This window comes from Crocodylus siamensis, chromosome 13 (genome assembly GCF_052110815.1).
Source record: "Crocodylus siamensis isolate JL-2025a chromosome 13, ASM5211081v1, whole genome shotgun sequence".
Taxonomy (NCBI): Eukaryota; Metazoa; Chordata; order Crocodylia; family Crocodylidae; genus Crocodylus; species Crocodylus siamensis.
The window spans coordinates 6,657,791-6,675,712 of NC_143407.1; the positions used below are offsets into that span (position 1 = coordinate 6,657,791).

A 17,922-nucleotide genomic window follows, 5' to 3' on the forward strand; every position below is an offset into this window, starting at 1 on the left:
AGGTCCCTGACTTATCCTTAGGGTGGATTAACTCTAACTAAACTATTCCAAGAGAGAGTTCGCCATATTAGTTCAGAGTTTGGCAGAAGGCAAGGCACGGTGGCACCTTATAGACTAACTTGTTCAGAGATGCTTGACTTTTTGTAAGCTCAGCCTACTATGGCAGGTGCTATGAATGGAAGTGCAGAGAGCAGAGGGACAGACCAGAAATGAGTAAAGTTATCTCAATGCAAAAGGTAGAGAAGTGGGGAGAAAGGGAAGGGTCGCCGAAGGTGGGTGGAAGAGATCACAAATGTTAAACCACTGAGGGACATAGGGATTATAACCCAGCCCAGAGTGCGATCCTGCCCTGCCTTCTGTCCGATGTCAGACCAACACCTCTAACTACCTCCTCTAATCCCTTTTAACCCAAATGTTAGCTCAATGGCATCATGCTGGCTGTTACAGATATAAAGAGAACTTGATGCTGGGGTCAGGTATAGCTACTCCTCGCTTAACGTCCTGGCTTTTGTGTTGCCGGCCTGTTTATTACAAACACTAGTAAAGTTTCTCTAAACAGGGCAGGGATCTCCAGCAGAAGAGAGTTTCTTTCCTCACACTTCACGGCCTCCTACTAGCCAGTACTCTGCCCAAAAGGCCATCATGCCTTTTACTCAGGGCCATACTCCGTGCCACAGACTCGCTGCTCCAAGCTGCTAAATCCACCTCCTCCCTCTGAATTTATCAGGCTACCAAGGAAACCCACTTTAGGTAGCAGGTTTAGCTCTTTGTCCATGAGACTGATTTTTAGCAAACTCCTACTGTGCCAGTTTTCCATTTCATGGAGTGAAAACATAGTGTGAGAGTGATGTGGTAGCCATGATAGCCCAGAAATTATGTAAGGCAAGGATTTCTTAGGGTGATATCCTTTATCAGACCAACAACACAGTTGGGATAAAGTTAGACAAGCTTTTGAATGCAAGTAAAAATAACGGAGCTACATTTATCCTGAATGAAATTGAAGTTGTTACTCCCACCAGCTTCAAGAGGATTCATCCCAACCCAAAAATAGTAATGAGAAAGGGGAGCAGGGCCATACTGTGTTACTGGCTGAGTTCTCTTGTCATACTCCTTTGTGCAAACGTGGAGTAGAAATAGTCAGGAAATCGTTTCTTTCTCTGAGAAAAATTGCAATGAAAATACAAATATTTAATTTGCATTGACATTTCTTATACCAGCAAAGAGGTACAGAAGGTGCTTTTGAAGGTGATTTTGTTTAATTTGTCAAGATTTTTACAGACATGGAAATTTATTTCAACTTAGAACATGACCCGGGAGGAGCTGGGTTAGCTGCAATGATATCAAACACAGTTCGCAGTAGATCAGGTCAACTTTTCCCTCATGTCACTTGGTTTGTTTAAACTCCTGATTACTCAGGCTGACAAAACATTAAGATGATGGACCCAATCTACACCTAACCAGAAATCATGTTTGACATCATGTTAATCGAACATCACTTCTCAAAGGCATGTGAACTAGACGGTACCCGCCCAGTAGACCGCCACGTGGATATCACATGGTCCATCTTCCCTGAATAAATCCCAGAAAGGCAAGAGGGACTTTGATTCACTGCAGTTTATTTACAACAACAGATGTAGAAAACACTGATTTTCATACAGAAGCTTAGGCTGAGACTAGTAGGAATCCATCAGCGTCAAGGAGAAAAGCCAAGAAATAAGTTGGGTCCATCCAGTTCAACCTGGTTTCTCTAGGCTGATGGGGCAAAGCCAACTCTATTATTGACCACATCAAAGACAGAATAATATTCCTTGAGGAAGGCGTCACACAGGATCCAGAGCGGGTGCCCATTCGGGGAAGGCAGGTAAGTGGGCTCAATCCCAACGGTGCAATGGCCGTTGTTCTGTTAGGGAGATAGCAGTGAAGAAAGCTTTAGTGCTGGTGTGTGAATACCCAGTTGGCTGCTATAAAGGCTTTACGTATAAAATACCCCTTATAATCAGTGGCCCTTGAGTGGGGCCTGATCAGGCCCCTATTTTGGAAATCTAGCTTTTGGGGTGCTGATGCTCTGCACACTCCCTGCTGGAAACCCCAAAACATTTCATCACCTTGGTAAGACCAAAGCCAGTTCTGGTGGCACATGAATACGTACATTGAAGATGTAGGAGGAGGGCGGCAGTGGAAACTGGGCTCTGCTGGTGATGAAGGTGACGGTGGGCATATCCTGGACGTTGCTGCAGTCAGCCACAAACTGCCAAAGGAACGGACAAGGTGGAGGTTAAGACTCCAGCAGCCTCTGAGAGCATATGCTGCTCTTACAGAAATCTCACAGATTTTACATTGGGTCAGTAGTGCTGCTCCTTACAACGAACAACTCTCCTGACTTTGCCAATACCCTTTCTTTTATTGCTACCTGATGATTCAGCTCGCAGGGCTCAGCAGATGTGCACGAGGGATTTCATGATCTCCCCCGCTAGATGCACAGCGCTTGCATAAGCGGTGTCATGTGGAGGATAATAAAATGATTCCCTTGGTTCATCCTCTTCAGTGTCTGGTTAGGCTGATACGTGGCAATGGGCTCCAGTGCCCGCAGCTGGGCAGACCAAGGGGAAAAGTTTGTGTCAAGCCCGGTCACAAGTGGAAGGTGCAGACAAAAAAAGTTACTCCTCGATGCCGATCTGCCAGTAGTGCTCTCAGGTCCCAGGTGCCCAGGCAACCTGCCCAGAGAAGAGCTGAGCGTCAACGCCTCCGAGGATGAGTTCCCCACCATAACTATAGGTTGGTTGTCTGGAAACACAAGAATATCAGACAGAAGCCAGTGACTGAGCCAGTATATTGCTGGAAAGAGGAGGATGTAAAATGTATCTGGATTGAGGGGTCTGGGGAAGGGCCACATCAGAATGACAGACATACAGACAGACACAAATTAAACAGAGGGATGTATATGAAGATAGACAGATACAGATGCACGTAGAAATATAGAGAGAGTAAGAGGCCTTGGAATAAAGAGATGCAGGCAGAGGGAAAGGTGCAGAGGGGAAGAGAGACCTCACGTGAGAAACAGAAACTGAAGATGGGCTCCGTCAGCTGGCCCTGCTGCAGCATGGTCTGCATAACTGGTGTCCCTCCTCCGACCGCCAGGGAAGGGCAGCCCATTCCAAATATCCCATCAAAATTGGCATAGTAGAAGGGGCTGGTGGGCTCATTCTCACTCAGACCAAACTCCTGGTTCGTGACCACAATATTCTGGATCTGGAGGGGAAGGAAACATTTGCTCTGACCTGGAATTGTACACAAAGCATCAATGAAACCTAAAGACTGTGACATCATTACAGATGAGCGATGTTCCAGTGTACAGATAAAGCCTATCCCAAGGTGAAGTATTGCTCTAACACCTCTACAGGCAGTTTAACGTAGTCAGTGGCAGGAGTCTTGAGCACAGGCTGTCTCAGGAGAGGAAATCCAGAACGTCATCTTGATTGAAAACAAAATAGTAAAAAACTATTACAACCACGGAATTCATGAGTAGGAATGGCGAGAATGATTAGTACTGGCTTTTCCACACCAGAATCCAGGCCCAGGCTAACTTAAGGCTCGTTTCCATTGGAGAGTTGTGTTGTTTTAACATAAATCCTTTTTCAAGTGATTTAGGTAAACTGGTGCAACCCCCTGGATAGATTCTCTTCTTGGTATGGCACAGCTATACTTCTGCTGCACTTCACCAGATGCACCATCTGGTACCACTCAACACCAGATATCCGAATGAGATCTCCTAATCTGAAATATAAGCATCTACACAGAAATTTAGCAAACTTGCTGACAACACAGACATTCTTATATCGCTGCAAATATCTCATGCGCACAATCCCTTTTTTACGGCCCACAGTAACAATGGCTCCAACACGAAACTCAAACACAGAGAATTTATCCAGGACTCGTGTCCAAGGAATAAAGGTGGGTGGATTCGACTCAACGTTCCCTCAGATACCTGTCTCCAAGCCCCACCTAGTAAAATTAGAGGAATCTGTCAAAAATTGAGGAAGACAGATGCAAGCTAGACAAGTTACTAACAATAATCCCTCGTGGTCCAACCCCAATATGCTCAGACGAGTCCAAAGACACAGCACAACGGACAACGCAAGATCACGTGGTGGCAATTCCACTTACCGTCACCGTGTCGTAGCCGAGCACCACGGTCAGAGGTCACCGCTCCCAGAAGGGAGTGACGGTCTGTCCATTGTTGGAAAAGGCGGATGACTGGCTCGGATCAAACTTTGCATGACTGGCTGAAGAAGAACGATGAAGACACCATGGTCACTCTCTTGTGCTGTGATGTGTGTCAAGCACTTCCTTCCCCAAAACTGACCTCCGCTGGCTGGAAAGAACAAGTACAAGACATAACCCAGGAGTTTCTTCATGGCAGACCTGAGAAGTAACGTCAACCCAGATCATCTAGAAAACCATTTTGTCACACCCATCTTCTCTGCCTATGACATACCTGTTTCTCCTATCACTATACTAAGCATTTCGGGCCACATGCCCAGAGGATCTAAACCAGTGCAGTAGTACAATAGTCAAAGGAGCTGTGTCAGTTCCCACAGCCAGCAGCAATTATTGAGATGTGGACAACAATATTATAATACTATAGAATACCAATAAGGAAAAAAACCCAAGAGAATCTATGTTCCAGGAAAGACCACCAGAAGGGGGAAAGCAGCTACAAGAGAATGGCACCCATGAAGGGCGTGAGGAGGTAGGGTCTCTTATGTATTAATCACAGGTTGACTACCTAACTGAGCAAGAACCTACCTAGGACATGCATCTACTGGATACACAGCAGCTGAGCCCTACTCACAACAGGCCTGACTCTGGCAGGAGGTAGATGGCACCCCCAGGTTGGAGGAACTGCTGTCGAAGAAAAGCAGGAACTTTTGGGCTGGTTTGCCAATGCTGATCTCTCCAAAGTAGGAAGACTGCGGACGAGAGGAGGTGGATTCCAGCGTGCTATTAACCAACGAAAATAACAATTCCCCCTTCTCAACACTGTCCGCTTGGAGATGGTCATTTTAGAGTCATTAAGAAATTCAGGTTTACAAGGAATGAAGTCACCGCCATACTACTGTTTCTGGTTTTCAACATGGGGTGTCCGAAGAAGGGATATGAAAAGCAGATTTATTCAGGTCACTATAAATTCAACTGCAAAACCAGGAGCAGAACAGGGGATCTTGAATCCTAAAAGACTTTCATTGGAGTAACATGTTACCTCTCCAGAGAGCATAAAGACTTTTGTGAATTATAAAAGGGGGGGAGCAGGAGAACCACAGATAATACTGTAAAATTCAAAGGTGAACTTGCTTGCTTAGGATGTTCCTTTAGATTCTTCAAAGGCAGTTTGCCTTCAAAGCACAGCATCCAAACTGTTCCAAAACAGAGATTTCCACGGGCTGTGAAAAGGAATCTCTACTTCCTATTGTGGCCATACTGAGAGGAAGAAAAAGATCCTGGAGAGACAAGTGAGGAAGAAATAAAAAGAGAGAAGCAGTTTTAAAACTCACATCCAGGTAGCTGGTCATTGGTTCATAAGCGACATTGTATTCATTGACATGGTACTTCCTGCCTGGATCATATCTGCGGTGCTTCAGAAAATCTTCCAAGACTCCCTTCTCCTTCATCACCTCTTTCGCGGATCTGCCTTTCTTCAGAGGGACGCTACACAGGAAGAAAGGAAAAACTCCAGAAATCAACTCAGAAACTGAACACCCTTCAAGCCTGTCTGCACCCTGCTGTGATCCTGTTCTTTGATCTCAAGGTGCTTCTTACTGCTCAGTTAGGTTTTCCCCAAAAGCAAAGCAGCATTCATTTTTCTGTATGTGTATTTCCAAAACTCCTACTCAGTGGGATATTTTAAGGACCATAGGGACACAGCCGAGCTGAACGCAGAAGTGTTACTCTGTCCGTCACTGCACCGGGATACTCGCCTCACCAGCCCCTCCGAGAGCTGGAGGCAAACCAGGGCCGGGATGCGCCAGACTTCATGGTGCTCGGTTTCTCCACCGCCAGACTCCTGTCCAGAACACGTGGGTCGCTGTGATCTGCACTCCCTACTTTTATGCCCAGGGAACAGCCTCCAGCTCCATTATCTTCTGACACCACATTTCCACATCACTGTGCACACTCAGTGTCAACCTTTTCCATTTATTTATAATTTTCCATATGTTTATTATTCGTGTGTGTGTGTGTGTGTGTGTGTGTGTGTGTGTGTGTGTGCGCGCGCGCGCACACGCATCTAGACAGATCTCTCTATCTCCCTCTCATGGATACAAATACACACACACACACACACACACTTACAGAAACAAAAAGCTTTTCCCTTTTGTTTGGGGCCAAGATTATAAAGCCCTTCGTACCCTTGATAACAAAATCATACTATTAAAGAGGTGATAAATAGGACATTTCTGCTCAGAGCAAAGAAAGCTGTTATCAAACCATCAGTATGGCAAGGCATTATCTACTTTCCTCAGACTGGTGAATTCTTTCCAAGAACAAATTAATAACTTGTTTTTCATAACCAGTGGAAATGTTTGACACTCTAAACCCTTTCTGACTTGAAGTGTTAGCCCAATGTCATCCTGTGGGCTGTTAACAGTTTCAAGGAGAACTTCCTGCTCGGGTTTCTTTCTTGCAATGTGTTACTGCAAGGGTAGCAACAGGCTGTTTCTCTGACCACAGCAGAAATCAAACAACAGGGGACATTTTCTTTGCTCAGAGTTCCCAGCCATTTTCTTGCCAGCTCTTAGCCCCAAAAGCTCTCTCTGTCCCTCTTGTTCTTGATTTCCTTTTCTCAGGGCCACACTCCCTGTATTTTTTCTGTTGGTTTCTGTGGTGTTTCTCGCTGATCGAGCACACAAACTCACTGCTCCAATCCACTACATCCATCCTCTCTGAATTTATCGGACAACTGCACAATGGAAATACACTTCAGGTAGAAGGGCTAATTCCTAGCCCATGGGACTTATCTTGGAAGATATCTATTCAACAGAGTAAAAAGCAACAGAGGTCTAGTTATCCTGAAGGAAAGGAAGTTGTTACCCCCACCAGCTTCAACGTGAGGTAACCAAAAAGCATTTTCATGATGAGACTGAGCTACATAGCATGCTACTGCCTGAGTTCTGTTGTCATTTCTCCCCATATAAATGGGGAATAATTAGTCTGGAATTAGTCAGGAAATTATTTCCCTCTCTTCAAATAATTGCTGTGTATCTATAGATAATTTGCATCAACATTGCTTAAACAGTCATTGAGCAACCAAAAGCATAAAAAGAAGGTTGTTTTAAAGGCAATTTTGATTCATTTCTGAAATTTTTCAGAGACATTGGATTTTGGGGTGGAAATATCCATTTTTCACACTAAAACATTTGCCAGTAAAAACAATGAAACAATACATTTTCTATCAGTTATTTCCTATCTATTGCCATAACCCTAGAAGCATGCTAAAACAGCAACATATGCATGAAGTAACGCCTCACAAATTGGATCTCATTAGTAAACGCAATTATTTCATAGATTTCATAGACACTGGGGCTAGAAAGGACCTCGTGAGATCATCAGCCACCTGCATAAAGATTTCTAACTCAACTATCTCCATGAGGTCATTACAAAACATTAAAACTATGGAGGGGACAATGACACAGCACTTGGTAACAAATGCGGATCTTAATCCAGGAGTACAGAACTATAGAGGCCAAGGAAAAGCAAAACAGAATCTGTTACCTGCAAGGCTAGGAAAGCGAGGAAAAAAGGATCAGACAGAAGTTACAATTTTTGCCTGATCTGGCCCCTGAAAGCACTCTATAGCCATGAACAAACACAAGTGCATGGTAGCAGAGCACTTTAAAAGGGCCTCATCCTATGAGAATCTGAACGCCTCATTGCATGAGGGTTCAGATGAAGACGCTCCCAAACAAAGCGTCCTCAGTAACTTCTGTCTGTGTGCACCGGAGGCAGGGCTGAGCTAATACAGCTCAGCCCCACTCCTAGTGCTGTCTTCAGAATGGGGGCAGGGAGGGAGTGGAGGGCGTTTGGCCTGGGGGTTTTTCAGCTAGCTGTGGAGGATGGGGTGGGTGGATTGGACTCCCCCCGCCCCAAGGTGGGGGGGCTCCAATCCACCCACCCCACCCTCCAGCACTGACTGGGCAATCTCCAGAACGAGGTCCCTCCACTCTCCTTCCTCCCACCCATTCTGCAAACATTGCCAAGGTCTGGGAGGGGAGAGGGGCATTGCTAGGGGAGAGCAGCTGCAGGCTCGCATCCACTCTGAACAGCAGCTCAATCTCCCAACCTCCAGGACCCACCAGTGAATGTCTATTGCCTTTGGGGGATAGCTGTAACTCATGGCGCTTCCCAAGAAGTGCGATGAGTTGCAACGAGGAGCCGCTCTTCTGTCTGTGCCTATAGCACTACCCGCGAAGTGCCACGAGTTACAGCAGGGAGCTGCACTTCTCTCTAACGTCTGCTTGGAGAAAATGGATAGCTCCTTTGTAAAGGACTTAGCCACCTTCAGGAGGAAACCAGCTAGTACCAGGAATGAGAAAAAAGTGGCACATTTTCTGAGTGTCCAAAGTCTAAAAACCTTTATCCTTTTGCACAATTGAACAGCTGCTGTTAAACCAGCAAACAAGATATTCACTGAGATCATGGGACACTACACAATTTGAGTATTTGCAGATGGAATCAAAAAGAAAATGAAACTATTATTGATTATAGGGCTGAAGGGAACTGACAAAAGATTGCTTGGGAGAAAGTTAAAGCGATGCATTGATGGGCATCAGTGTAGGAGGTGCAACATAAAACGACCCCAAAACCAGTTACTGACTTAGGGAGATTTGACCCTAACGTGCACTTAGACTTGCTGTTTTAATGGAAACTGGTACTGAAAAGGCCAGAAAGCTGCAAAAGCATCAGGGGAATTGTGCGTCAAGCTGAAAACACATTGTGGAGACTAACCAACTTTGTGTTGTTGTTGTGGGAAGCTCTTACAACAGAAAAGGTTTTTAGTTCCAGGACAGACCCTATAGGAACTGACATAGGGGTAAGCATACAGAGCAGTGCAAAACACACGGTCACTGGATCATTAGAGTAATATGGAAGATTTCAGATAATTAATATGTAGATGACAACAGTGTCTGACAGTATAATTTAGGAACCAACAACTGAAGTGTTGTTTGCATTCCATTACAAGTGGAAGGAATCAGATTTAAAACAGAGCTGGGTACTGGGGCTGCCGTGTCTGCAGTTTCAGAGCAGGATGACACGGGATGACTTAGGTGAAGCTGCAGATGTCCTTGGTGCTTCTAAAAGCATCTAGAGGGGAAAGCATTAGCAGAGAGATAATTATAAGATCACAGACTATAGGCCAGAAGGACCCCAGGAGGTCAAGTCTGTGGCCTGCCTCAAGGCATTTCAACTCTAACCAAACCATTCCTGAGAGAGAGAGAGAGAGAGACAGAGAGACATCTACCCTGCTTCAAAAATCTTCCAGTAATGGAAGTTCAGCAGCTCCCTTAATCTAGTCCAGTGCTTCGCTGTCCTCACAGTGAGAGCTCTTGTCTGATGTCAGTCCTAAATCTCCTGTATTACAGTTTTAAACCAATAATGTGTAGCTCAGAACGTGTTCAAACCACTTCTTTTTTAAGCAAGGGGCTATTTGTTTGTTGTGGCTGAGAGCTTCAGAAAGACTGGCAGAGAATTAAAAATGATTCATTCCAAGTTTAGGCTTTTTGTTCCAACTGTGTGTGCAGATCCTTAGCCCTTGGGGTCTGGACTTCCTTCACAGAGACAGAATGATGTGATGGAAACCTCACGTTTGCAGAGGGAGCGCCAGTAATCTTTGCATAGTGCTTACAGTCAGTGCCTCTGAAATGCAGCTTCTTCTGGGGTGGACAATGGCAGCAAAGTGGAACAGACTATGCTGCACAACTGTTAGGATATTTGAGACAGCGATATTTTGGACAGTGGTCCAATGGATTAGGCACTGGGCTAGGATTCAGGGGACCCAAGCCCTATTCTATGCTCTTCCCATAACTTTGGATAATTCACCGCACCTCTTTTTCCCTCCTCAATTTATGTGGAGTAGAGACTGTGCACTTTGTGTCTGTACAGCACCTAGCATGGTAAAGCCTCATATTCAGCAAAACCATTAAATTAGTTGCTAATTCAATGTAATGTTTAACAAAAACAGAGTGATCAGAGCAGTTCCCTAATTTATTGAGAGTGCCATGGAATACGAGTTGTAGGCCTCATCCGGTGGACCCTCACATGGTAAAATGCATCTCTGGCAGGAACAGATACTTTGCAATTTACAGGATTGTCTATTTTACAGCATAAAGGTACCAGTATGGCACTTGTCCAGGCAGTATTTGAGCCCCAGGGAATACTGCAGAAAGTGACAATATGCTGCAGGCAAAGAATGAACCATGCTTCACGCTGAAATCTCCCAGGGGCCTGGAAAGGTCATGCTATTTTGCAGAAGATTTCAATTTATTGAAATGTGGTTTCCACTAAGCACACAAGAGGGATTCTCCATGTTCTCAGCAAGAGCTTCTGAATGCTGAGCTCCTTAGAAAATCTGCCTGGAAATATATAAAGAGCTTAGCTTGCTGCTTTAGAATAATGATGAACTAACAGTCTATGAATGATAATCAGGGCCAGGACTGACAACTAACCAGCTGTGCTGTCTCTTTATGCGCAAAGAAGGTAGAAAAGCATTTGATTCATTGCAGTTTATTTGCAACAGCCGATCTGAAAAGCACCGATAAGGGTACCCAGCCAGGAGGGATGCTCAGGCTGCATATCTCAGGTACAGTAAGAAGGATAGGATCTGTTTGTACAACACAGTAAGTAGCATAGGATCTACTGATACACATTTAATAGGATTCCATCAGCACCCAGGAGAAAATTGCATTTCATTGAGCCAGGGAAGGAGCTGCGTCCATCCAACTTGGGAGATGCCTGGTTCCTCTAGGCTGATGGGGCAAAGCCAACGTTATTGTTACCCATATCAAAGACAGAATAATATTGCTTGAGGAAAACATCACCCAGGATCCAGAGCGGTTGCCCGTTCGGGGAAGGCAGGTAAGTGGACTCAATCTCAAGATTGCAATAGCCGTCAGACTGTAAGGGAGACACCAATGAAGAAATCGTTAGTGCTGGTGTGTGAATACCCTGCTGGCTGCTATCAAGGCTACATACAAAATACCCCTTAAAATCAGTGGCCCTTGAATGGAGCCTGATCAGGCCCCTATTTTAGAAATCTAACTTTTGGGACGCTGAGACTAATGGGAGTCAGTCAGAGCTGCCATGTCACAGAGAAGTCTCTGCCCTTGCACGGAAACCCCAGCCCCTGCTGAAATCCTAACAGCATCATTGCGTCGCTGAGCTACAGCTTGGGTACGCTGTTCAAACAATACATACGTAGGAGACATAGGCCGAAGGCGGCAGCGGGAACTGGACTCCACTGATGACGAAGGTGATGGTGGGCAAGCTCTGGACGCTGTTGCAGTCAACCACGTACTGTGGGAGGAACGGACAAGAGGGCATCACAGCTGCAGAAACCTGGAGGACAGACTTTGCCCCCGCCAGCACAGGGGAGCAACCACTGCAAGGCCTTGACCCATCCCCTGCAGCAGAGGTGGGCACCGCTTTGCAATGCTCTGCCCTCAAGTGGGCAGCACAACACTCCCCTGACTCGGACGTGGGCAGTAGCCGCGTTGCACTCCCCAGGCTGGCTCCAGCTCTCACGCCGGGGCAACTCCCCTCCCAGGGTAAATTTCCATGCCGTTGCTAGTGCTACATTGAGTTACACCAGCTGACAAAACCGGGCCCATTAAATTCAGCAGAGTTACTTTGGATCTGCACTGGTGTGAGAAACTTCATGATCTCCCTCCTCCCCCAGTTATCAAGCCAGAGAAACTCTCTCTTCCTGTATAGTATCCCAGCATTAAGCTTCCAGCCATGGATCTCCTCTGGGAATCACTGTGTGATCCCACTTAGTATTATCAGCCTTTTATGACTTGTGCTGCTTGTATCAGGCCCTGCCAACTCCCTCCCAGCCATCCTCAATAGCTCAGCAAGGCACCAGCTCCACCTACGTTGTCGGGCCCCTCCTGGGCACCCACGGCTTCCAAGAAGTCTCCAAAGAAATCCTGTGGGATAGCGAGTTGGAAGGTCCCGGTGTCCACAATGGCCTGGCAGCCTCCATTGCACCAGCCAGTAGCACTCTGCCCAATAGCGAACCTGAGGAGCAAGCACAAGAGACCCCCTCTGCAAAAACCAGCAGCAAGGAGAGCTGCCCTGGGCGCCGGCTGAGCCAAGAAGGCAAGGCTCCTGGTAGTCTCCTGCAGATCAAAGCCCCGCGATCTACGCAGACAGGAACTGTCGCTCAGCAGAGCACGTAGGCCTGGGCTTAGCTCCCGGAGAACAGCAAAGCCCATCTCTGTTCAGTACAGAATCATAGGAAATTAGGGCTGGGAAGGACCTCAGGAGGTCATCTAGTCCAGGCATGAATCTTTAAGCATGGTCAATTAAGCGGTTGGGCGCTACAAATTAAGTCCATGCTTAAGCCTCGTTTTACTAATGCTCTTCTGACAGGAGCTTTTAAACCAAAGCCCTGGGTCCAACCCCTGCAGCTGACATCCAGAGCCAAAGTTTGTCCCTGGACCAAGTCCAGAGCCCGTGTAGGCACAGCCTTTCCATTCCTTGGTTCAGTCTCTCCCCAGAGAGCTTGAGCTGGCACAGGCCGGTCGACTGCAGATGAAGAGTCTCTCTATACACAACCGGGTGGAAAAGACATGTTGCCTAATGAAAGGTGCCACCAAAACTTACTCATCAATGCCGATCTGCCAGTAGAGCTGCTGGGTCACGGGCGTCCATGTAATCTGCCCAGTGAAGAGCTGAGTGTCGATGCCTCCGAGGATGAGCTCCCCACCATAACTATAGGTTGGTTCGCTGGCAACACACAGGGGGAAGAACATCAAAAAGAGACCTGTTACTGAGCAGGTATATTGCTGGAAAGTGGAGGGTGAAACATGTGCCTAGGTGAGAGAGATACAGCTGGAGAAGGAGGGCGTACCGTGAGAAATAGAAACTGAAGAGGGGGTCAGTCAGCTGGCCCTGCTGCACCATGTTCTGCGTAACTGTGAGGCCACTGCCTTCAGCCAGGGCCGGATAGGCCATGCCAAGAATCCCATCAAAATTAGAGTAGTAGAAGGGCTCGGTGGGCTCGCTTGTGCTCAGACCAAACTCCTGGTTTGTGACCACAATGTTCTGGACCTGGAGGGGAAGGAAACATTTGCTCTGACCTGAGATTTGACATAAGGAAATCAAACGATTGTGTCAGTGTGAAGGAGAAGCAGTGCTCATGGGTAGATAAAGGGGGAACTAGTGCTTCCATAACCAATCCACAGAATCATATCATCACAGAAAATGAGGGTTGAAGGGACCTCAGGAGCTCGTCTAGTTCAACCCTCTGCTCCAAGCAGGACCAGCCCCAGGTAGATAATCCCAAGCCAGGGCTTTGTCGAGCCGGGTCTAAAAACCTCCAAGGATGGAGGTCCCACCACCGCTCCGGGTAGCCTGTCCCAGTGCTTCACCTCGTGAGCAAATTCTTCCCGACATCACACCTAAATTCCCCTCGCTGCCACTTGAGCCCATCGCTCCCCGCTCTGTCGTCTGCCCCCACTGAGAACAGCCCAGCTCCCTCCTCTTTCAAACCTCCCTCCAGGGCATCGAAGGCTGCTATTAAATCCCTCCTCAGTCTTCTCTTTTCCAGACTAAAAAAGCCCAGTTCCCTTATCTTCTCTTCAGAAGTCACGTGCCCCAGCCCCCTACACATTTTTGTTGCTCTCTGCTGGACTCTCTCCAATTTGTCCACCTCCTTTCTGTAGTGGGGGGACCAAACCTGGACACAGGACTCCCTCACCAGTGCCAAAGAGAGGGGAAGGATCACTGCCCTCAGTCTGCCAGCAATGCTCCTACTAATGCACCCCAGTATGCTCTTAGCCTTCTTCGCATCAAGGGCATACTGTAGGCCGATATTCAGCTTAATGTCCACAGTTGAACCTAGCTGGTCCAGTGGTGGAAATATGTTGAAATCAAGACATCTCAATCAAGGGAAAAAAAAAGAAAGAAAGAAAAATCGAGACCTTCATGTTGATGAACACCGCAAAGTGAGATATACTGCCAAGCCAGGTGTGAGTAGGAATGGTAAGACGAGCTGATAATCTGACAGACTGCCCTAGGCTCTGGTTAGCCTTGGTTTTCTGCGTGTGAAATGACTGTGCTTTTTTAACAAAGTTGATCTAGTTAAACCAGGGTAAACCTCATTACGAGCACTTATATTTCGGTTTGGAGTGGCTATCTTTGCGTTTAGCTTAACCCGATTAACCAGATCAACCTATACTGTTCAAAATAAAATCTTCTAAGCCAAAATAAAAATGTCCATATACAGGGGTTTGCACTGGTTTAACTAAACCAGATTCACTTCGCACCATCATTTCCCTGTGCAAGTTTTTCATGTACAAAATCACTTTTTATGCCCTGCAGTGACAATAGCTTAATCAGAAACGTAACACTCACAGATCAAGTGCCAAGAGGTAAAACACAGGGATGAACCAAACACCAGTTTTCCTCCAATACACGTCTCGCAGCCCCACGCTAGAGGGATGTGCCACAACTCCCACCTGCAAACTTCAGGAAGATGCAGGCTAGACAAGAAGTTACTAACAATAACCCCTTGGGGTCCAACCCTACTACCCTCGGATGAGTCCGAAGAGACAGCACAAATGACAATGCAAGATCACACGGTGGCAACTTCACTTACTCTCACTGTGTCATAACCCATCACCACGGTCAAGTCACCACTGCCGTAATCGAAAGAGTAATTCTGTCCATTGCTGGAAAAGGTGGATGACTGGCTCGGGTCAAACCTTGCATGATTGGCTGAAGAAGAAAGATGAAGACACTGTGGTCACACTCTTGTGCTGCGATTGGAGCCAAGCCTTCCTTTATGGACCTTGCCAGCACTTCCCCCAAAGCTGACCTCCTGGCTTGAAAGAAGAGGTACGAGATGTCGTGCAGGAGCATTGCAGGACAGGGCAGAGCACTGATACCAATGCAGATCACCCAAAACACCATATTTGCACACCCACCTTCTCCATCTATGATATGCCGGTTGCTCCCATCACCACAGCAAGCACTTTGGACCAGATCATCAGAGGGTCTAAGCTAGCATCTGCAGAGTAGCCTAAAGAGCTGTGTCAAGTCACACCAGCTGAATCCCTGGAGCATAGTTTTACCATTCAGCATGTGGGGTCTCTACAATGACACGTCTTTAAGTATATAGGGTGGCCATATGGGACAATGTGAAATGTCAAGTATATACGGGACCATATGGGACACGGCCCTGCCACACCGCTGCCTTTCAAGTCAGTGGGGCCGCTGCAGGCAGAAGCAGGGGTGGGACTGTTCAGGCAGCTAAAGGAGTTTGTGACCTATTGCTCTTTGCTTCAACAGGAGCTAACAAGCCTCTCCTCTTTTTAATGTTAATTCCACCAATAAAGCTAACTTACTTTAGGGCAAATGTGCCGTCTTCTAAGTCTTCCTATTTCACAGGTCACACTGCTCTGCCTCCCCACTCCACGCCCAGGATGCTTGTTTTAATTTTCACCCGTCAGCCAGGACTGGCCTCCAAAATCCAGAACTGTCCTGGCCAAACCGGGACATAGGCTCATCCTAAGTAGACGTGGCAGGATGGTGCACTACAGTGACTCTAGTGACAGGACTAGAAATTTCGACTCCAGTGCCAGAGAATCCACTCTGCCTAATCAGAGCTTTACTTATGTGTCTGAAGAGCAATGCGACCAGGTCACACATCTTCTAAACGCTCAGCAACCGAGCAATACTCACAACAGGCTGCTGTCTGGCAGTAGGTAGACGGCACCCACAGGTTGGAAGAGCCGCTGTCGAAGAGGACGCGGAAGGTCTGCGGTGGAGTCCCGATGCTGATCTCTCCGAAGTAGTAGGTCTGCAGGAGAGAGACAGTGCATGCAAAGGTAGAGTCCAATGTGCTGTTACCTAATTGTCAATAACAATGTCCATATAACAATTTCCAATAACAGCCCCATCTCTTTGGAGATGCAGTTGAGCCTCACAAACCGTGAAGGAATCGGCGTCCCATTGCACTTGTTTCATGCAGGGCGGCTGACACTTAACCAGTGCTAGGATCCCACCTCCCCCCCTCTTTCAGGCTGCATTTGACAAGAATGCCTGCGAAAACAAAACTTTCAGCTACTTCAGAATTAAAAAAAAACACCCAGCGTTAGTCAACGCCACCAAAAATAAGCTAGGTACCAAGAACCGATAGCTGCTTTTTGGCAAGTGCCAGCAGTAATTTAACGTAACAGTTACAGTAACTTTTGATAAAAATATTCAAATCATATGCAGGTGGCTCGAATGCTGTTGAAATACCAGCGTGTTTTTGTTAACTGAATGTGGCAAGATGGACATGTCCGTCACGTTTAGCTGAGATACATGTGTGCAAGAAGACAGAAGGGGAAGTTTAGAAGGACTCTGGGACATGTCAGAGTCGACACCCCAAAGGATGCATGAACGTCTGACCTCCTAGTGTAGGGGTGGACAATTATTTCGGGCAGAGGGCTGCTTACTGAGTTTTGGCAAGCCATCGAGGGCCACGTGACAGGCAGCCGGGGGCAGATAAATATTAATTTTCTAAATTTTTCGGGGCCCCACGGGCCAGATAGAATGGCCTGGCAGGCCGCATTTTGCCCACCCCTGTCCTATTAGGTGGTGCAATACTGTACTTCACAGCCTGAGGATTTATTGCTCGACTCTTACATGTCTATTTCTGGTTTCCAACAAACGGTTGTGGTCACCGGGCCTCTGAACAGGTGGGAGGTCGTAACAGGAAAACTAGGTCACCCAACAATTCAGTGGTGGAGCCAAGAACAGAATGCCAAGTCTTAGCTCTTCAAGGTTTTCCTTGGAGGAGGAACATGAAGCCACCCAGAGAACATAAAGACTTTGGTGAATAAGTCGGGGGAGGAATATAAAAAAAAAAAAAAAAATCAGTAAAACCTCCAATCTGCTTTTTTTATCAAAAAGAAATAAAACCAGAAGTTGAACTTGTTTGCCTGGTACGTTCCTTTCGCTTCTTCCAAGCAACCTGCCTCCAAAGCACCAACTATTCCAAGGAGATACGGATTTCCAAGAATAGTGAGAAAGAATCGCTACTTCTTCCTTTCGACTTGTGACCGCCAAGAAAAAGGAAGAAAGAAGTCGTGGGACTTCTCTTACAAGTAAATAGATTGGCGAGGTAGGTGGTAGACAGGGAGGCAGACAGACAGCAAGAAGTTGGTTTTAATACTCACGTCCAAGTAATTGGTGATTGTTTCATGAGCAACATTGAATGCACTGAAGTGATACTTGCTGCCTGGATCAACTTTGTGGTGCTTCAAAAACAGATCCAACATCCCCTTCTCCTTCATGAGCTGTCGCGCGGATTTGCCTTTTTTCAGAGGGATTCTGCATGGGATGAAGGGAAAAACTCCAGAAATCAATTGCTCAATATGTCAGGTCACCTCTTGTCAGGGGCCTTTTACTGCTTGGGGTGCTTGCACCCAAAGCCCTGAAGCACGTACAGATGTTTCAAAAACTCCTACTGTTAGTAGGATTTTTAAGGACCCTAAGGACATGGCAGAGCTGAATGCAGTAGTGCTACTGTGGGTATCACCTGGCTAAGTACCTCTATGCATTGATCATGCCACATGTGCACCGGGATACTCACCTCATCAGCCCCTCCGAGAGCTGGATGCAAACCAGGGCCAGGATGAGCCACTTCATGGTGCTCGTCTT

At 46.8% G+C, this 17,922-nt stretch overlaps 1 protein-coding gene and 1 pseudogene across 2 annotated transcripts; both read right to left on the bottom strand.

Annotated features, from left to right (window-relative positions):
• Window positions 1–1,747: 1,747 nt before the first annotated feature.
• Window positions 1,748–7,128, bottom strand: LOC149853777 (pepsin B-like; annotated as a pseudogene).
• Window positions 7,129–10,929: 3,801 nt separating this feature from the next.
• On the bottom strand, window positions 10,930–17,922 carry LOC149853778 (pepsin B-like). Of its 2 annotated transcripts, none has more exons than XM_090025109.1 (9): window positions 17,855–17,922; window positions 17,439–17,592; window positions 15,958–16,075; window positions 14,873–14,991; window positions 13,124–13,323; window positions 12,877–12,999; window positions 12,144–12,288; window positions 11,467–11,565; window positions 10,930–11,166 (listed from the first exon to the last, which is right to left on the bottom strand). In XM_090025109.1, the coding sequence occupies exons 1-9, from the start codon at window positions 17,908–17,910 to the stop codon at window positions 11,014–11,016; spliced, it is 1,167 nt and encodes a 388-aa protein (XP_089881235.1). In that variant the 5' UTR covers window positions 17,911–17,922; the 3' UTR covers window positions 10,930–11,013. The 2 variants fall into 2 exon arrangements, with proteins under 2 accessions (XP_089881235.1, XP_089881234.1); XM_090025108.1 differs by having other exon boundaries at window positions 12,135–12,288; window positions 17,855–17,910.

What these genes read in the sequence shown, in the direction of transcription:
- LOC149853778 (XM_090025108.1), bottom strand. Translation starts at nt 17,910, where the DNA reads ATGAAGTGGCTCATCCTGGCCCTGGTTTGCATCCAGCTCTCGGAGGGG. An exon ending in CAATCACCAATTACTTGGAC is followed by an intron (nt 16,076 to 17,438) that starts GTGAGTATTAAA and finishes TCTCTCCTGCAG; the next exon opens with ACCTACTACTTCGGAGAGAT. An exon ending in TGGGTTATGACACAGTGAGA is followed by an intron (nt 13,324 to 14,872) that starts GTAAGTGAAGTT and finishes CTTCCCCTCCAG; the next exon opens with GTCCAGAACATTGTGGTCAC.